The 14,759-nt window shown below is 41.0% G+C and overlaps 1 protein-coding gene across 1 annotated transcript; it reads right to left on the bottom strand.

The window, feature by feature from the left end:
- Window positions 1-303: 303 nt before the first annotated feature.
- On the bottom strand, window positions 304-13,006 carry retreg2 (reticulophagy regulator family member 2). Its single transcript, XM_055228043.1, is given in 11 exon segments — window positions 304-2,330; window positions 2,643-2,941; window positions 3,482-3,617; window positions 5,006-5,097; window positions 5,922-6,059; window positions 7,546-7,630; window positions 9,756-9,886; window positions 10,932-10,961; window positions 11,420-11,444; window positions 11,446-11,524; window positions 12,678-13,006. Coding segments are annotated over 11 exon segments (1,695 nt in total). The 5' UTR covers window positions 12,959-13,006; the 3' UTR covers window positions 304-1,931.
- Between the last annotated feature and the right edge of the window lie 1,753 nt (window positions 13,007-14,759).

Here is a 14,759-nt window from a genome sequence, read left to right as displayed (position 1 = left end):
ACCAGGACTAAACCAGGACTAAACCAGGTCTGAACCAGGACTAAACCAGGGCAGAACCAGGACTAAACCAGGTCTGAACCAGGAATAAACTAGGACTAAACCAGGACTGAACCAGGACTGAACCAGGACTGAACCAGGACAAAACCAGGTCTGAACCAGGACTAAACCAGGTGAACCTGAACCTCTCCTGAACCTGCATGCTGGAGTTGTCATAAATAACTGAATGATTTTTGCTGAATCTGACCCGTTTCTTCAGTTTAGCTAAAAGTGTCGCCTGAAACAAGAATAAATCCCAGAAGCAGGTTCACTTCAGTTTGTCTTTTATTTGGGATGTGCAGCTGAAATGTCACATTTTCAACATTCAAAGTTTGACTCTGAAATTCCACCTTTTCGTTTGTTATGGTTAAAAAGACCAAACTGAAGACTTTATGGAAAAGGACAAATTAGAAAATAGAATCCTTTAAGTGCAGTTTAAGCAACAGAACAAAGATTTAAAATAAATCCAACTTTTTCCTCGTGAAATTTAAACGTTTTGTGCGATTGCAGGAGGAAAAGGGACGGTTTCACATGCACAATATTATACATCATATCTACACTATTCACAGGAACAGTTATTAGTACAAACAGGTCCACACTTCAAAATAAAAGCAGACAGGAACTTTTCAAAAAAGGGGATGAGAAATACAGTAGTGAAAATTAACTACAAGTTGTATTAGTTAAAATTATGCAAAAAATCTTAAGAGAAATTTGCCATTTTACCTATAAATAGTTGACTTAAATTTTTCATTTCAAAATTGTGAAAGTGAAAATTTTACCTGCTGCTCAAAATTTCTAAACTAATTTCAAATTAAATTCTACCCGAAGACAATTTTTACCCAATTCACTGCATTCCACTTAAATTAAAATAATTTATTGTCATATATTAACAGTTAAATTTGTGTCAGAAATTCAGATGTCACATAAAAAGGCAACGTTATGAAAAGTCAAATATTCATTCATGATTTCAAAATAAAAGCTCTTCTGTGTCATATGGTACAATCAGAGTAAAACTACCAATCAGAGAGAGGAACACGCATCTAAAGCCCGACCCATCACAGAGAGGACCATTCTGATTGGTCAAACAGGCTGGATTTGAATTTACAGTAAAACAAAATCTACAAAATAAACCAACAAACAGTATTATCTCACATTACAGAACATTTGAACCCATTTAACAAAAAAAATGACAACTTAAAAAATAATAAATAGTTTTGAAAGTTGACGAAATAAAAAAGTAAAAAGTGGTTAATTTACAGGAATCATTTTGTAGAATAAATATATATTTGCTTTAATTATGAAGCCATTTAACCATAAAGACATACACAAAATTACAGAGGTTTAAATTGAAAAACCAAAGAGAAATTAAATGGGTTAAAATGTTCAGATAAATGTATACAATTTATTATTTTTTTTGTATTTTAAAGGCCGAGTCCACACTTGAGACTTTAAACAACTGGCCCACAATGGCCAATACCTAACAGAGGTGGTCTAGTCCCCGGTCTAGTCCCCGGTCTAGTCCCCGGTCTAGTCCCCGGTCTAGTCCCCGGTATAGTCCCCGGTAGTCTACCCGGTCCCCGGTCTAGTCCCCGGTCTACCCGTCTAGTCCCGGTCTAGTCCCCGGTCTAGTCCCGGTCTAGTCCCGTCCCCGGTCTAGTCCCCGTCTAGTCCCCGGTCTTTAAACCAGAATTTAAAAAACAGGATGAAATCATGTTAAGATCAAATCAATTATGAACACACCCTCAACCATGTCTAAACCAGATCTAAACTAGGTCTAAACCTGGGCCTAAACAAGGACTAACCCCGGTACAAACCCGGGCCTACACCCTCTTGTAGATAAAACTGTGGACAGGACTTTTCAGTGACACATTAGTGATGAACAAATCTTTGTGAAGCTACGAGTGCCTCAGGTTTGTGTCTGAGTCCAGCTCCTGTTCGGCCTGGTCCAGTTCACTTTGGTCCAATAGCTCAAAGTCCTCGTCCTCTGCAGGGACCAGGGTCTCGTCCCTCTCCTCCGTCTGCTGCTCCTCTTCCTCCTCCTCTCCTTCCAGAGGCCCCAGCGTCTCAGGCAGAAACTCCTCCAGGCCTGGTTCGTCTCCGTCTTCACTGGAGCGGAGCAGAGCAGACAGAGTGTTTTGGACCACGGTGGATATGGCTGTGGACACGATCTCCTCACTCAAAGCCTCTAGGGAGCGATGTGCCTGCTCCATCACCGCCCGGGACTGGATCTCAGACTGGATTCTGGTCCGGTCTCCGGTCTGGTCTCCAGTCTGTTCGCCGGTCTGGGCTTGTATCTATGAATTGGACATATGTTAAAGCTGCAGTAAGGAACTTTTTTGCCAAAAAAATAAATAAATAAAATGTTTTATTTCATTTTGGTTGTTTATTGAACTTACTGCATCTGAACAAACCTGACTGTTGGCCTTGAATAGGGCCTCTAGAATTTGGTCAATTGCCAGGTGAGATTTGTCAAAATTTGCAAAAATGCCATTGCCAACATTTTTTCTTATTTTGACTGAGAGCAAAGGTTATTTTCTACTAAATCGTTTGAAGTTCTGTTGTTAGCCTTTTGTTGAATGTCCTGCGGGTGTAAACATTTCCTGTACCTGTTGCTGCATGTGTCCATTGAAGTGCGTGTTGACAAAGTGCAGAGGTGATGTGAGGTGCTGGAGGAGCAGGGAGGCTGGGCTGAGTGGTTCCCTGTCTGAGGAGGCTCCGGGCTGGGTAGAGTCTGGGTGAGAGGAGGCTCCTGGCTGAGCTGTGCCCTGGGCTGACTCCAGGTGCCTGTGTGGGGGGAACAGGAGACTCTGGGGGTCCAGGGGAAACTCCTCCACTGAAGGAAAGTCAGGCAGATCTTTGAGGTAGGCCTCCTCTGGGTCCGAGTGCACGCTCTGCTGGTCCAGGTCTGAACGCAAGAGGGCACAGTCAGCACAAAGGAGCTTACAGTGCATATGACAGGTTTAATGCTTGTCTAACTATCACTTTGTTTGATGGGATAGTAGCTGTGCTACATATTTATCTTAGTTTTACATCAGCTAAAACTATGGAAAAAAAGTTAAAATAATACTGGAAGTGGCACTGAGTTCTAAAAAGGAATCACCCTATCCATGTTATCAGCAAACAACACACAAGGAAGGCATTTTTCTGACAGTTTAAACCTTCATATAACAAAAGTGTCTGTTATTTTTATTAGTCTAATCATAACTATTGTGTAATTTAGACAGGTTTTGGCCCTTGTTTACATTATGGTTGTTAGGTAACAGTTAAGGAATTACCTCCATGTATGTCACATCTGCTGCCTGTGTCCAACCAGTAAGTGACAATATAAACTTCATCAAAACGGTAAAACTAGGTTGAATTTTCAGCTAAATCTTAAATGTTAAATGTCTAGTCTAACCCGTCATATACAACTACTGTAGTATAATAACCCTGTGATCAGACTGACCCTCAGAGACATCTGTAAGCTGCGGCGTCGTTGCCCTGGAAACCGAGAAACCTCCGCTTTCCAAAATGGAAGCTTCTTCATCAGAGAGCTCTGAGTCTGTGATGGCCATAGCCAGAGCCGTGGTCTTTACGTCCACCTGGAACATACACCATAAAACCAGGCCTGTCACAATAACGAAGTCTGAGGCTCAATATATACATCTCATTCAATGTTGTTTTTTTATTTTCTTTTTTACTATTTTCTACTTTTTTATATACATACAGAAGAATCAAATATATGAACTAAGATATTTGGAATTATGCAGTAAACATAATCTATATTTTATATTCAAATCCTCAAATCCTCCCTTTGCTTTGCCAAAAAATATAACTTTCAAATTACTTTTTTTGTTTGCTTCATAATTCCACATATCTTCATATATTTGATGTCTTCTGTGTTTAAATAAAATGTAGAAAGTAGTAAAAATAAAGACAAAAAAACACTGAATGAGCGGTTTTGTCAAAACTTTTGACTGGTAATATATGTTATATGTTGTTACAGAGAAGTACTGTAATAAACGATAATATTAAAACTACCTTTGACACAATAACAAAGCAGAATAATCCCAATGAACCAGTTTTACGTAGACAATATTATTAGAAGACATGCGTTACAACAAATACATAGGATAACTAAGCAATAATTAGCCATAGAAGTTACTTATTCAACCCTCTAAAGCTCAAATCTGAATTATTACAACAAAAATAACAAAAATCTCCCCAATATTGCAAAATATATACCCACGATAAATACTAAGCCCCAAAACAGTTCTGGCTTTATTACCATTGAATAAACCCATTTAAGCATGTTATTGAAGTTGTACTGCAGTACTCTTGTGTTTGAAGTTATAAGTAGTATAGAGGTTATGCAGATGACATCGCGTCACATTTTTAGAATGAGCGGTAACATTATATGAGTGTTAATGGCAGCAATGATATTCTTCTCCTGTAAAAGCTCAAAATGCTAAATCTAAAATGTGACAGAGCTGCTACAGTTTAATAACAAATATAAAAGTCTTCAACTCTGCTAAATGTTTAGTTTGTACCCGACTCTAAAATAAGAAAATCAAGACAACAATAGAAAACCAGGGACACTGCAGACACGCTCACATTTATCACTGATACAGACTCTGGATCAGACACAGATCAACTGAACCTTCCTCTCCTAAAAGAACATGTTTCTGACTCTGTGTGGAGGAGATTCATTATTGTGGGCTGAAGTGTCTTTTATCTCCCTCTATTGTTAGCTAACAAGCTAGCTAAGCTCTGCACAGTCACAGCAACAATGAACAAATTACTTGCCCTATAAAGATCATTTGAGCTTAAAGAAATATCTCCATCTTATATTTACAGTTGTAGCAGTAGTAGTACTTGCATTATTCACAGTAATGGTAGTAAAATATATGTTATATTTACAGTAGCAGCAGTAGTAGTACTTGCATTATTCACAGTATTAGTAATAGTAGTAAAAGTATGTTATATTTACAGTAGGAGCAAAGCAGCAGAGCTCCTCCTCTTCACTCTCACTCTCTGTCTCTGCTCTGGGCTCCGCCCCCTCCTCCTGCTCCTTCTTCACCTCTGACACAGGAACAAGAACATACATTTTAGTTTAATAATTTAAAAAAAAAACACTCTTTTTTTTTAGACAATAGAAAGCTCAAGATCATTCCAACACTGTTTTGGAAAGGTATCAGGTTTCAGTTCAAGTTTTAGTATGGAAGAAAATTATTTTTTTGTGATTTTAGTGTTTTTTAGGCTATCCTCTTTTGTCCTGTTTTTAGCATGCTCACGCTCACGTCTTTGTTGTCATGTTGTTATTGTTTTTGAGTCTTGTTAGCATGTTTTTAGCATGGTAAACTCACTGATCTTGCCATGTCATTAGTGTGCTGTTAGTGTTATGTTAGCATGTTGTTAGCATTTTAAATTCTCTCATCATGCTCTTAGCATGTTCTGAGCATGTTTTAGCATGCTCAAACTCACGAACAACACGCCAACAATACGACAGGAGAAGCATCTTAATCCCACTCTCTAGTGTTGATGGAATGTTTTTAGCATGTATAGCATGTTTTAGACTCACTCCTCTTGTGTTGCAAGTGTGCATTAGCATCCTCAGACTCACTCCTCTTGTCTCATTATTAGTGTGCTGTTAGCCTGTTGTAAGCAAGTTAAACTCACTCCTCTTGTCATGTTGTTAGCATGTTAATCTCACTGCTCTTGTCATGTTGTTAGCATGTTAATTTCACTCCTCTTGTCATATTGTTAGCGTGTTATTCTCATTCCTCTTGTCATATTGTAAGCATGTTAAACTCACTCCTGTCATATTTGACATGTTGGCATGTTAAACTTACTCCTCGTCCTTAAGTTAGAATATTGTTAGTATGTTTTTAGGATGTTAAACTCACTCCTCTTGTCGTGTTTGCGCAGTTCTGTCTCGCCCTTCATGCTGTAGTCCAGTTTCATGAGAATGGGCTCCAGTCCCGTGTACATCCTCTGGATCAGCTCATGGTACACCACCAGAGGCCACAGCAACACGCTGAGAGCTACAACATGCAAAAACATACAAACATACATCAAATACTTCCTCTGACACCCTCTTCCTCTGCATTCTCTGGGCCCGCTCCCTCTGGGCCCGCTCCCTCTGGGCCCGCTCCCTCTGGGCCCGCTCCCTCTGGGCCCGCTCCCTCTGGGCCCGCTCCCTCTGGGCCCGCTCCCTCTGGGCCCGCTCCCTCTGGGCCCGCTCCCTCTGGGCCCGCTCCCTCTGGGCCCGCTCCCTCTGGGCCCGCTCCCTCTGGGCCCGCTCCCTCTGGGCCGTCTGAAATGTTTCACATTCTTTGGTCAGGACATCTTATCAATTCTACTGTGTCATTTAAAAACATGTATCTGCAGTCACATGACCCTCTCCTCTATTTGACCCTCTCCTCTATTTGACCCTCTCCTCTATTTGACCCTCTCCTCTATTTGACCCTCTCCTCTATTTGACCCTCTCCTCTATTTGACCCTCTCCTCTATTTGACCCTCTCCTCTGCATCCTCTGCTCCTCTGGCCCTCTCCTCATTCCAATATTCATGTTCTAGATAATGGATTATATCTAGAACATTAGAAACGTTGTGCATTCTTTGGTCAGGACAACTCATCTGTTCCACTGTGACATTCAAAAACATGCAATGGTGGTGGCATGACAGAGATAGGTTTCATTTGCACCATTTACTAAAGCAGTGTCTCTTAAAATGCCTTTGACGTTCACCAGATATTACAATCAAAATGCACAATAATAATGGCCTATTGAATTCATTAGTGCCAATCTGATGAACAAATGATATTTATTCTGTCCCTGTTATAAATATCCCATGTCAATGAGTACAACGAACAGCCAATAGAGTTTAACCCAGGGCCAAATGTATCGAGTTACCTCATGTTTACAGACGGATTCTGCAAACTGGAAAAACAAGATCCGCAAATACCACAATAATACCACCTGATACTACAACTGTTGCTTTAGATGTGGGGTGTCAAACACATTTTCACCGAGGGCCTCATTAGCAAAATGGCTGCCGTCAAAAGGCCAAATGTAATATAAATGTAACTACTTTTTAAAATAGTTAATAAACTGTTTCTGTATTGATTACTTCAAGTTACAAATATTACATATGCATTTGTACAGATGTAAAAAAATATGGCTGTGTAACTGCGTGTCTCCTGATAAAATTACATTTTAAGACCATCATACCTTTAAATTTACCCTTTTGATGGCCACATAAAATGATGTGGAGGGCCACATTTAGTAGATACTACAACCTGGTTAAGTCCACCATTTAGACCCCCGTTTAGTCCCCCCGATTCAGACCCCGATTCAGACCCCGATTCAGACCCCGATTCAGACCCCGATTCAGACCCCGATTCAGACCCCAGTTTAGTCCAGATTCAATCCCCGGTTCAGTCTTAAACATACCAAGTCTAGGTGAACATATCTGTTTTAAAAAGCTTCAAGAACAGAATATTTTGTGTATTTAGTTAAATGTTTCTCACCGATGATGTAGGAGATCATGACTCCAGGAACGTAATGTCCGACCAGAGCCAAAACCAGACATCCACTGCACATCAGAGCGCAGAACTGGGGGAAGATAAACAGTGTAACACATCAGAGTGCAGAACTGGGGGAAGATAAACAGCAGGACACATCAGAGTGCAGAACTGGGGGAGGATAAACAGCGTAACACAACAGAGCGCAGAAGTGGGGGAAGATAAACAGCATAACACATTAGGGCGCAGAACTTGGGGGAAGATAAAAGGTGTGACACAAGTAAGGGGTAGGGCTCTTGCATATCATATTATTCATAACTGCATAAATTGTAAATTATTAGGGCTGCATGATATATGATAACTATGCCTTGTACGATATTTTAATATACATTTTGGCACAATAAGATCAGTTGGGGTCAAAATAAAAACTAAAACCAAATCTGATGTTGGACTTAAGGATAATCATGAACACAATCTGCCTTTTGTCTGTTTTACTTTCCATAAGCAGTGCAGAAGAAGTGATATATGCATTTTCATGTGACATCGGTTATTGCATCAGCCAGTACTGTGATATTGACATTTTCGCATTATATTCTGCAGCTCTATTAACTTATAAAGACTTAAACAAGTTGGAACTATAGACAATACAAAGAAGTGGACTGAGGTACTGTGACGTCACCCACAGCGTTCGGCCCAGTTGAAGCCAATCGAGGCTAGCAATTATAGCAGCTAATCTGCAACCAGGTACCATATTTGGAAATTTGACGGCAAGTATGATAGCAATCAAAGAGTCAATCAGGAGTGAGGCTGAGTGGTCTGGTATTTATGCTCCAATCTTGATTTAGGGGGAAAATAGTGAAATAAAAACACCAGGATCATGTAGAACAGGTTAATAAAAACATTTTAAGACCAAAATGAAGAGACTGACAGCAGTAGTTACAGAGAGAGAGGTAACAGTTTTTCAACAGAAAGTGAATTGGAGCCAGAGTTGAATGAATCAGAATCACACCCATGCTCACTTCTATTTGGAGCGCAGCTAGCAGTTTAGATATGTCCATTTATATATACTGTCCATTTTTAGCACTAATAAAGTAAAGGCCACAATTTTTTTTTCTCTACAGTCAGTTGCCAATTACATCTTTCTCCCCCCTTCTCTCACTCCTCCACTCATACTGAGTTGACCTTTCCTAATGTATTTGTGTTCAGTTTGTTTATGACACAGATAAATGAGACAAAAGTCTGAAGCAGCACCTGTTCAGAGACTATTTTTACACCACACACCACATTAAAAGAGACCGAAACTAAAACTATGGCTCTGCACTGACACTTGAGGGCAGTCCAGGGAACACTCCCACTCATGGACAGCATCTATCACAGGGGTGTCAAACACATTTTCACCGAGGGCCACATTAGCAAAATAGCTGCTCTCAAAGGGCCAGATGTAAAATAAATCTAACTACTTTTTAATTTGTTAATTAACTGTTTCTGTATTTATTACTTATTCAATTTACAAATAGTGTGTAGGCATTTGGCTAGATGCAAAAATATGGCTGTGTAACTATCTATCTCCTGATAAAATGACATTTTAAAACCATCATATCTTTTAACTTACCCTGTCAAGGGCCACATAAAATGATGTGGATGGCCACATTTGGCCTTGAGTTTGACACATGTGATCTATCAGCTATTAGCTGATGTCTCTGCAGCTCTACAGTGAAACTGCAAAACTCTTGACTGATTAACCAAATAAATGACTACAGCACTAGAGGCCGCCACAAACTACAGAATAATTTGCCCGATTTAGGCCCTGATTTGCTTAGCCCCAACTTCAGGGAGATTCTGGTGCAAGATACAAACTCAGGAAATGGAAATGGCAAAAAATAATAAGGTGACTTTATAACACACCATGGAACATTGAAGCGTCTTAAAGCCAGTCATTTTACTGAAGAGGGGAAAAAGCTGATGCAAGATGCGCTCACAACTTTTACTTCTAATACAGTTTCCTAGTAATTTTTTTGCATGAACTCGAGTGCAGGTGTAGTCTTGTGAGTGGAGGTTGGTTCAGATACTCAAAGAATAGTTTTAAGAGATTTTGCCCCACCCCTTTTTATTCGTCCAATCCATTTGCAGCACATGTCCAACAAGAATGTATTGTGGCGATTTCTTTAGCGTTTCCGGTGATAGTCCTCTGATAGTTAGTGTAGTTGCTGCTGTACCTTGCCATGGTTGTGGCGCTTATACGTTAGCATCTCACGCAGGTACCAGCAACAGCTCAGGTAACTGTCGGCCAGGTGAAGAGAGAGCTCAGGTACAGAGAGAAGGCGGGGCTGCAAGTCCACGGCCCCCCCTGTGTAGAGACACAAAAACTGCTTCAGTCCCTGCTAATTACAGAGATATTAACCATAAATCAGGTAAACAAATCTGCAGTCTGACAGTTACACAGCAAACTCCACCATAGAATTCTGACCTGCCGTCCAGTTCTGGTTAAACTAGATGGATTCTACAGCGTACTGATGTCACAGGAGCGCAAAGTATTATTTAAATAGTCGGCATAGTTCATATATTTTTCTAATAACACACTACAATGCTGTGCAATCAGGTGTCAAATGTGTACTTAGCAGTTAGCTAAACTACTTAATGCAAACACTTACTGACTGAACAAGAAGTACCTCAACAGCAGTAGAAGGATTGGATTGGAAGTATTGTAAGGTTACTAAAAAAGCCTCAATCACAGGACAGAAATGAACCTTTCCTGAATATCTTTAGAATGATCTTGAGCTGTATCAGAACAAGTATAAGACACATAGACTAGTGTACACCCATGGACCACCTGGACACCTGAGGGATTAACAGATATAAGGCCACATGGAGATATAAAAGAAAGTATTACATTTAATGTATAATTATTATTTTAATGTTGAAAATCACATTCTATTGGTGAAATTGTTTTTAAATTATTACTTATCGTAATATTGGTATTGGTATTAGTACTGAGTATTGAGTCTATTCCTAAGTATCAAAGTTAAGTTTGAGATTTTAGTATCGTGACAACACAAGATTTACTGTAGTAAACCATTACATACAGAAGTCTTGCAGCCATATTTCAGTCCATAAGAAACATTGACAAGACCTAAACCATGACTTAACAAAGCACTAAACCAGATCTGAACCAGAACAATCCATCAAAATCACAATTTGATTGGACATCACAAAGGCTGCATTTTCTGAATCTGATCTGTACAAATATCTTATTCTGCATAATATCTGCTAACCCTGTAATTTAGATTTGAACATGTGATTTCTTGTATCAGTTCGTCAGTTCAGATTTCAGAGTGTTATTAGCTACTGCTACTACTGTTATTGATTTGTGAATATTTGTGTAATTACTCACCGTGGTTTGGGTACAGTTTCTGTTTGTTGCGCTGTAAAAAAAAATAAAAATAAAAAAAAAATAAAATAAGCATTTTTGTGTCCTTTACCATGACACAAGAGCAGAGGTATGCAGGATGTGTAATAGGGTTGTCAAAAGTATAAAAAATCAGATACTTATCATACTAAAAACTAATATCAAAACTAGATATTCATTTGAGTAGGTATCGATACTAAAACAGTCCCATTCACAGGACAGAAATGAACCTTCCTGAGTAGATTTAGAATATCTTGAGCTGTAGACTAATTATATTCTATTGTCTAAAGAAAGAGTGTTTTTTATTATCACCGTGGTATCGTTATCAGGTATTTGAGTATCAGGTCTATTCCTTAGTATCAAAATCGTGAGAACACTAGTTTGTTAAGTGTACATTTTAGTCCGTTGCCATGACAGAAGGGCAGTGGTATGCAGGATTTCTAGTTTTTCATGAGTATATTTGTAGTTTTTTACCATGACACAGGGGCAGTTTGTGCTTCCCATCGCTCCAGAAGCATCAGCCCCAGCAGAGACACACTGAGGAGGAACAGGGGGCGCAGTGACGTCGATGATAACAACCTGAAACACACAATTTACATTCACAAAATACTCCGGGTTCGTCCTATGAAATTTGTGCACATAAAGATTGCTAACCCGAGGCCATGCAGAAGTAAACCAGGTATAAACCAGATCTAAATTGGACTAAACAAGGACAAGACCTTAACATGGCTGCACTGATTTATGTTTTTAAAAGTAGGATTCTGTTCAGGTTGCACATTGTAAACAACTCTAGGAGCATTCACATCTGTAGAGGAATAAACTACAGGTAAGGTTCTTCTTTAAAAAAAACAAAAACAACAACTGAAAATTCTATAAAGCAGAAAAAATTAAATTGAAATATTTGCTGCTTTTGTCATTTCATAATTGTGCAAACTCAAATGTGATTCAATAGTGAAATATTGTGCAGCTGTAACCTAAACCAAACCCTGGTCCCTGGATACTATTAAGAAAATAAACTATTTATAGTTCTCTTGATTTTGTCCATTTGTGGTGATCCTTATTCTGAGTAAACACATTATGTTCATGATGGTTTAATTTGGTGGAATCATGAATATCTGAAGAGTCAGTCCTAGTTCAGTCCCTGGTTCAGTCCCAGAGGATGGACTTGTCCAGGTGGCAGAGACTACAAATTAACTTTAGCCTTTATTTACGGATTTAATGACCGTTTTAAGTGTTTTACTGCTACAGCAGCTGACGCCACAATTATCTAAAACCATCACCTGTTCTGTTTAAAATAAAATAAATGCACTCACTTTAAATATTATTTATCAAAGGCAGAATAATAATCCAGTAAGTCAGAGTAATGTTTAGAACATGAATGACAGGGACATAAAGTGTTATTAACAGGACAGTAACACAAGCATTAGACTGCATGTGAGGAACACGCACTGACCCCGTAAATAAATGTTATACAGAGACACAGCGGAGACACGGGACTTTACAGTCACAGACTGTACATAATCTATTATATAATCTATAACCTAACCTGTGTGTACAGTGTTGTAGTAAACAGCTCCTGTGTGTGTACATACAGCTCCACATTAGCACTGAGCGCTGGGCCTGACGCCGCGGCGCGCCGCAGACGCGGATTAGCTAAACTAACCTGACATTTGACGATCCTTCCTTTAAACCCCGTTATAAAAGTCGCATTCTAATATGAAATGATCATTACCAGAAGAGTGTGTTGAGTGTGACCGCCGCGGACACGCTGTACACGGGCCTCTCCCACACCAGGAGCCGCTGGAGCCAAAGCAGCAGCGGCTCGTACTGCGACAGCCAGCCGCGCACCCGCTCCGACAGCCGGGCCAGCTCCGGGTCCACCTCCCCGGGCTCCTGCTCCTCCGGGCCCGCAGGGAACAACGCCTCCACAGAGCCGGGCAGCGCGTGTCCAGGCCCGGACACGGGCTCCACGGGCCCCGGGGATAGTCCGCTGCGCTGCTCCGCGCTCGCCATGTTTCTCACTTTGTTGTGTTTGTGATCACGGAGCGAAGGCGGAGCGTGTCAAGCGCGACTTAAGAGCGCACAACGGAAATGCGCTTCAAAATAAAACACAGACATGACTTTATTTAAAGTGCACACGGTTAAAAATGTTCAGAGAGGTGGAAATTAAGACAATTAATACACAACACAATCTAACGCAAACCACAGTGTATTTGCACAGGTTTAAAAGAGTTTAAATGTGCTTATTGTTTTGGTGTCCATTTCCGCTTCAGTCTGTGCACGTCATGGATCTATTAAAATAACACGTGCACGTGCACGCAAACTTGACTTTACCTCTCCACAGGAAAGAGAGAGTAGAGAGAGTGTGAAGAGAGACAGAGAAGAAATAAAATAATAATAAAAGTTTAGGACAAACCACCTTTTTCCGGTCAAGAACCATGGCCTCGGATTTGGAGGAGCTGACTCTTATCCCAGCCGCTTCACACTCAGCTACAAACCGCCCCAGTGCCTGCTGCAGGTCCTGGCTCGATGAAGACATTAGGACAACATTATCTGCAAACAGCAGAGATGAGATCCTGTGGTTTCTGAACCAGAGCCCCTCTGGCCCCTGGCTGTGCCTAGAAATTCTGTCCCTAAATACAATGAACAGAACCGGTGACAAAGGGCAGCCCTGGCAGAGTCCAACATGCACCAGGAACAGGTCTGACTTACTGCCGGCAATGCAAACACAGCTCCTGCTCTGGTCATACAGGGACAGCCCTTAGCAAAGGGCCCCAGACTCCATACTCCTGGAGCAAACTCCCATGAACCCTTGAGCACCCGATGGAGAGTACAGCGCTGATCCAGTGTTCTGTGACCGGGTTGAAAACCGCACTGGTCCTCCTGAGGTTCGACTTTCGATTGGACTCTCCTCTCCAGTACCCTGGAATAGACCTTTCTTGGCCACCTGGCTTGCCCTCTCTGGGTGTGTGATAAGTCCCTGCCTCAAGTGGACGAGTTCAAGTATCTCGGGGTCTTGTTCATGAGTGAGGGAAGGATGGAGTGTGAGATTGACAGGCGGATTGGTGCAGCGTCTGCAGTGATGTGGTCGCTGTATCGGGCTGTTGTGGTAAAGAAGGAGCTGAGTCGAAAGGCAAAGCTCTCGATTGACCAGTCATTCTACGTTCCTGCTCTCACCTATGGGCTTGGGTAATAACCAAAAGGACAAAATTGTGGATACAAGCGGTGGAAATGAGCTTTCTCCAGTGGCTGGGCACTACCCTCACCCTATCTCCCTTAGAGATAGGGTGAGGAGCTCAATCACACAGGAGAAGCTCAGAGTAGAGCCACTGCTCCGCATCGAGAGGAGCAAACTGAGATGATCGGGCATCTATTCTAGATTCCTCCTGGACGCCTCCCTGGAGAGGTGTTCCGGGCACCCACTGCGAGGAGGCCCTGGGGAAGACCCAGGGCACTCTGGAGGGACTATATCTCTCGGCTGGCCTGGGAACGCCTCGGGATTCCCTGGAAGAGCTGGAGAGGTGTGTGTGGAGAGGGAAGTTTGGGCCACCCTGCTCAGGATGCTGCCTCCACAACCCAGCCCCAGAAAAGTGGAAGAAAATGGGCGGATGGATAATAAAAGTTTAATTATTATCATTATAGTTAAGTCCTGTACAACACTGACCAATGTGGTCAAATTGATCAGAAGCATACACTTTATATACAACATAAACATGACTGGAAGAAGTTTGGACACACCTTCTCTTTCAATGTTTTTTTTTCTTTATGTTTTCTACTTTCTACATTTTAGGTTGTTTTCACACTGCCATTTGTT

Source organism: Periophthalmus magnuspinnatus, chromosome 2, assembly GCF_009829125.3.
Source record: "Periophthalmus magnuspinnatus isolate fPerMag1 chromosome 2, fPerMag1.2.pri, whole genome shotgun sequence".
NCBI lineage: Eukaryota > Metazoa > Chordata > Actinopteri > Gobiiformes > Gobiidae > Periophthalmus > Periophthalmus magnuspinnatus.
This window is presented reverse-complemented; position numbering and strand designations above follow the sequence as displayed.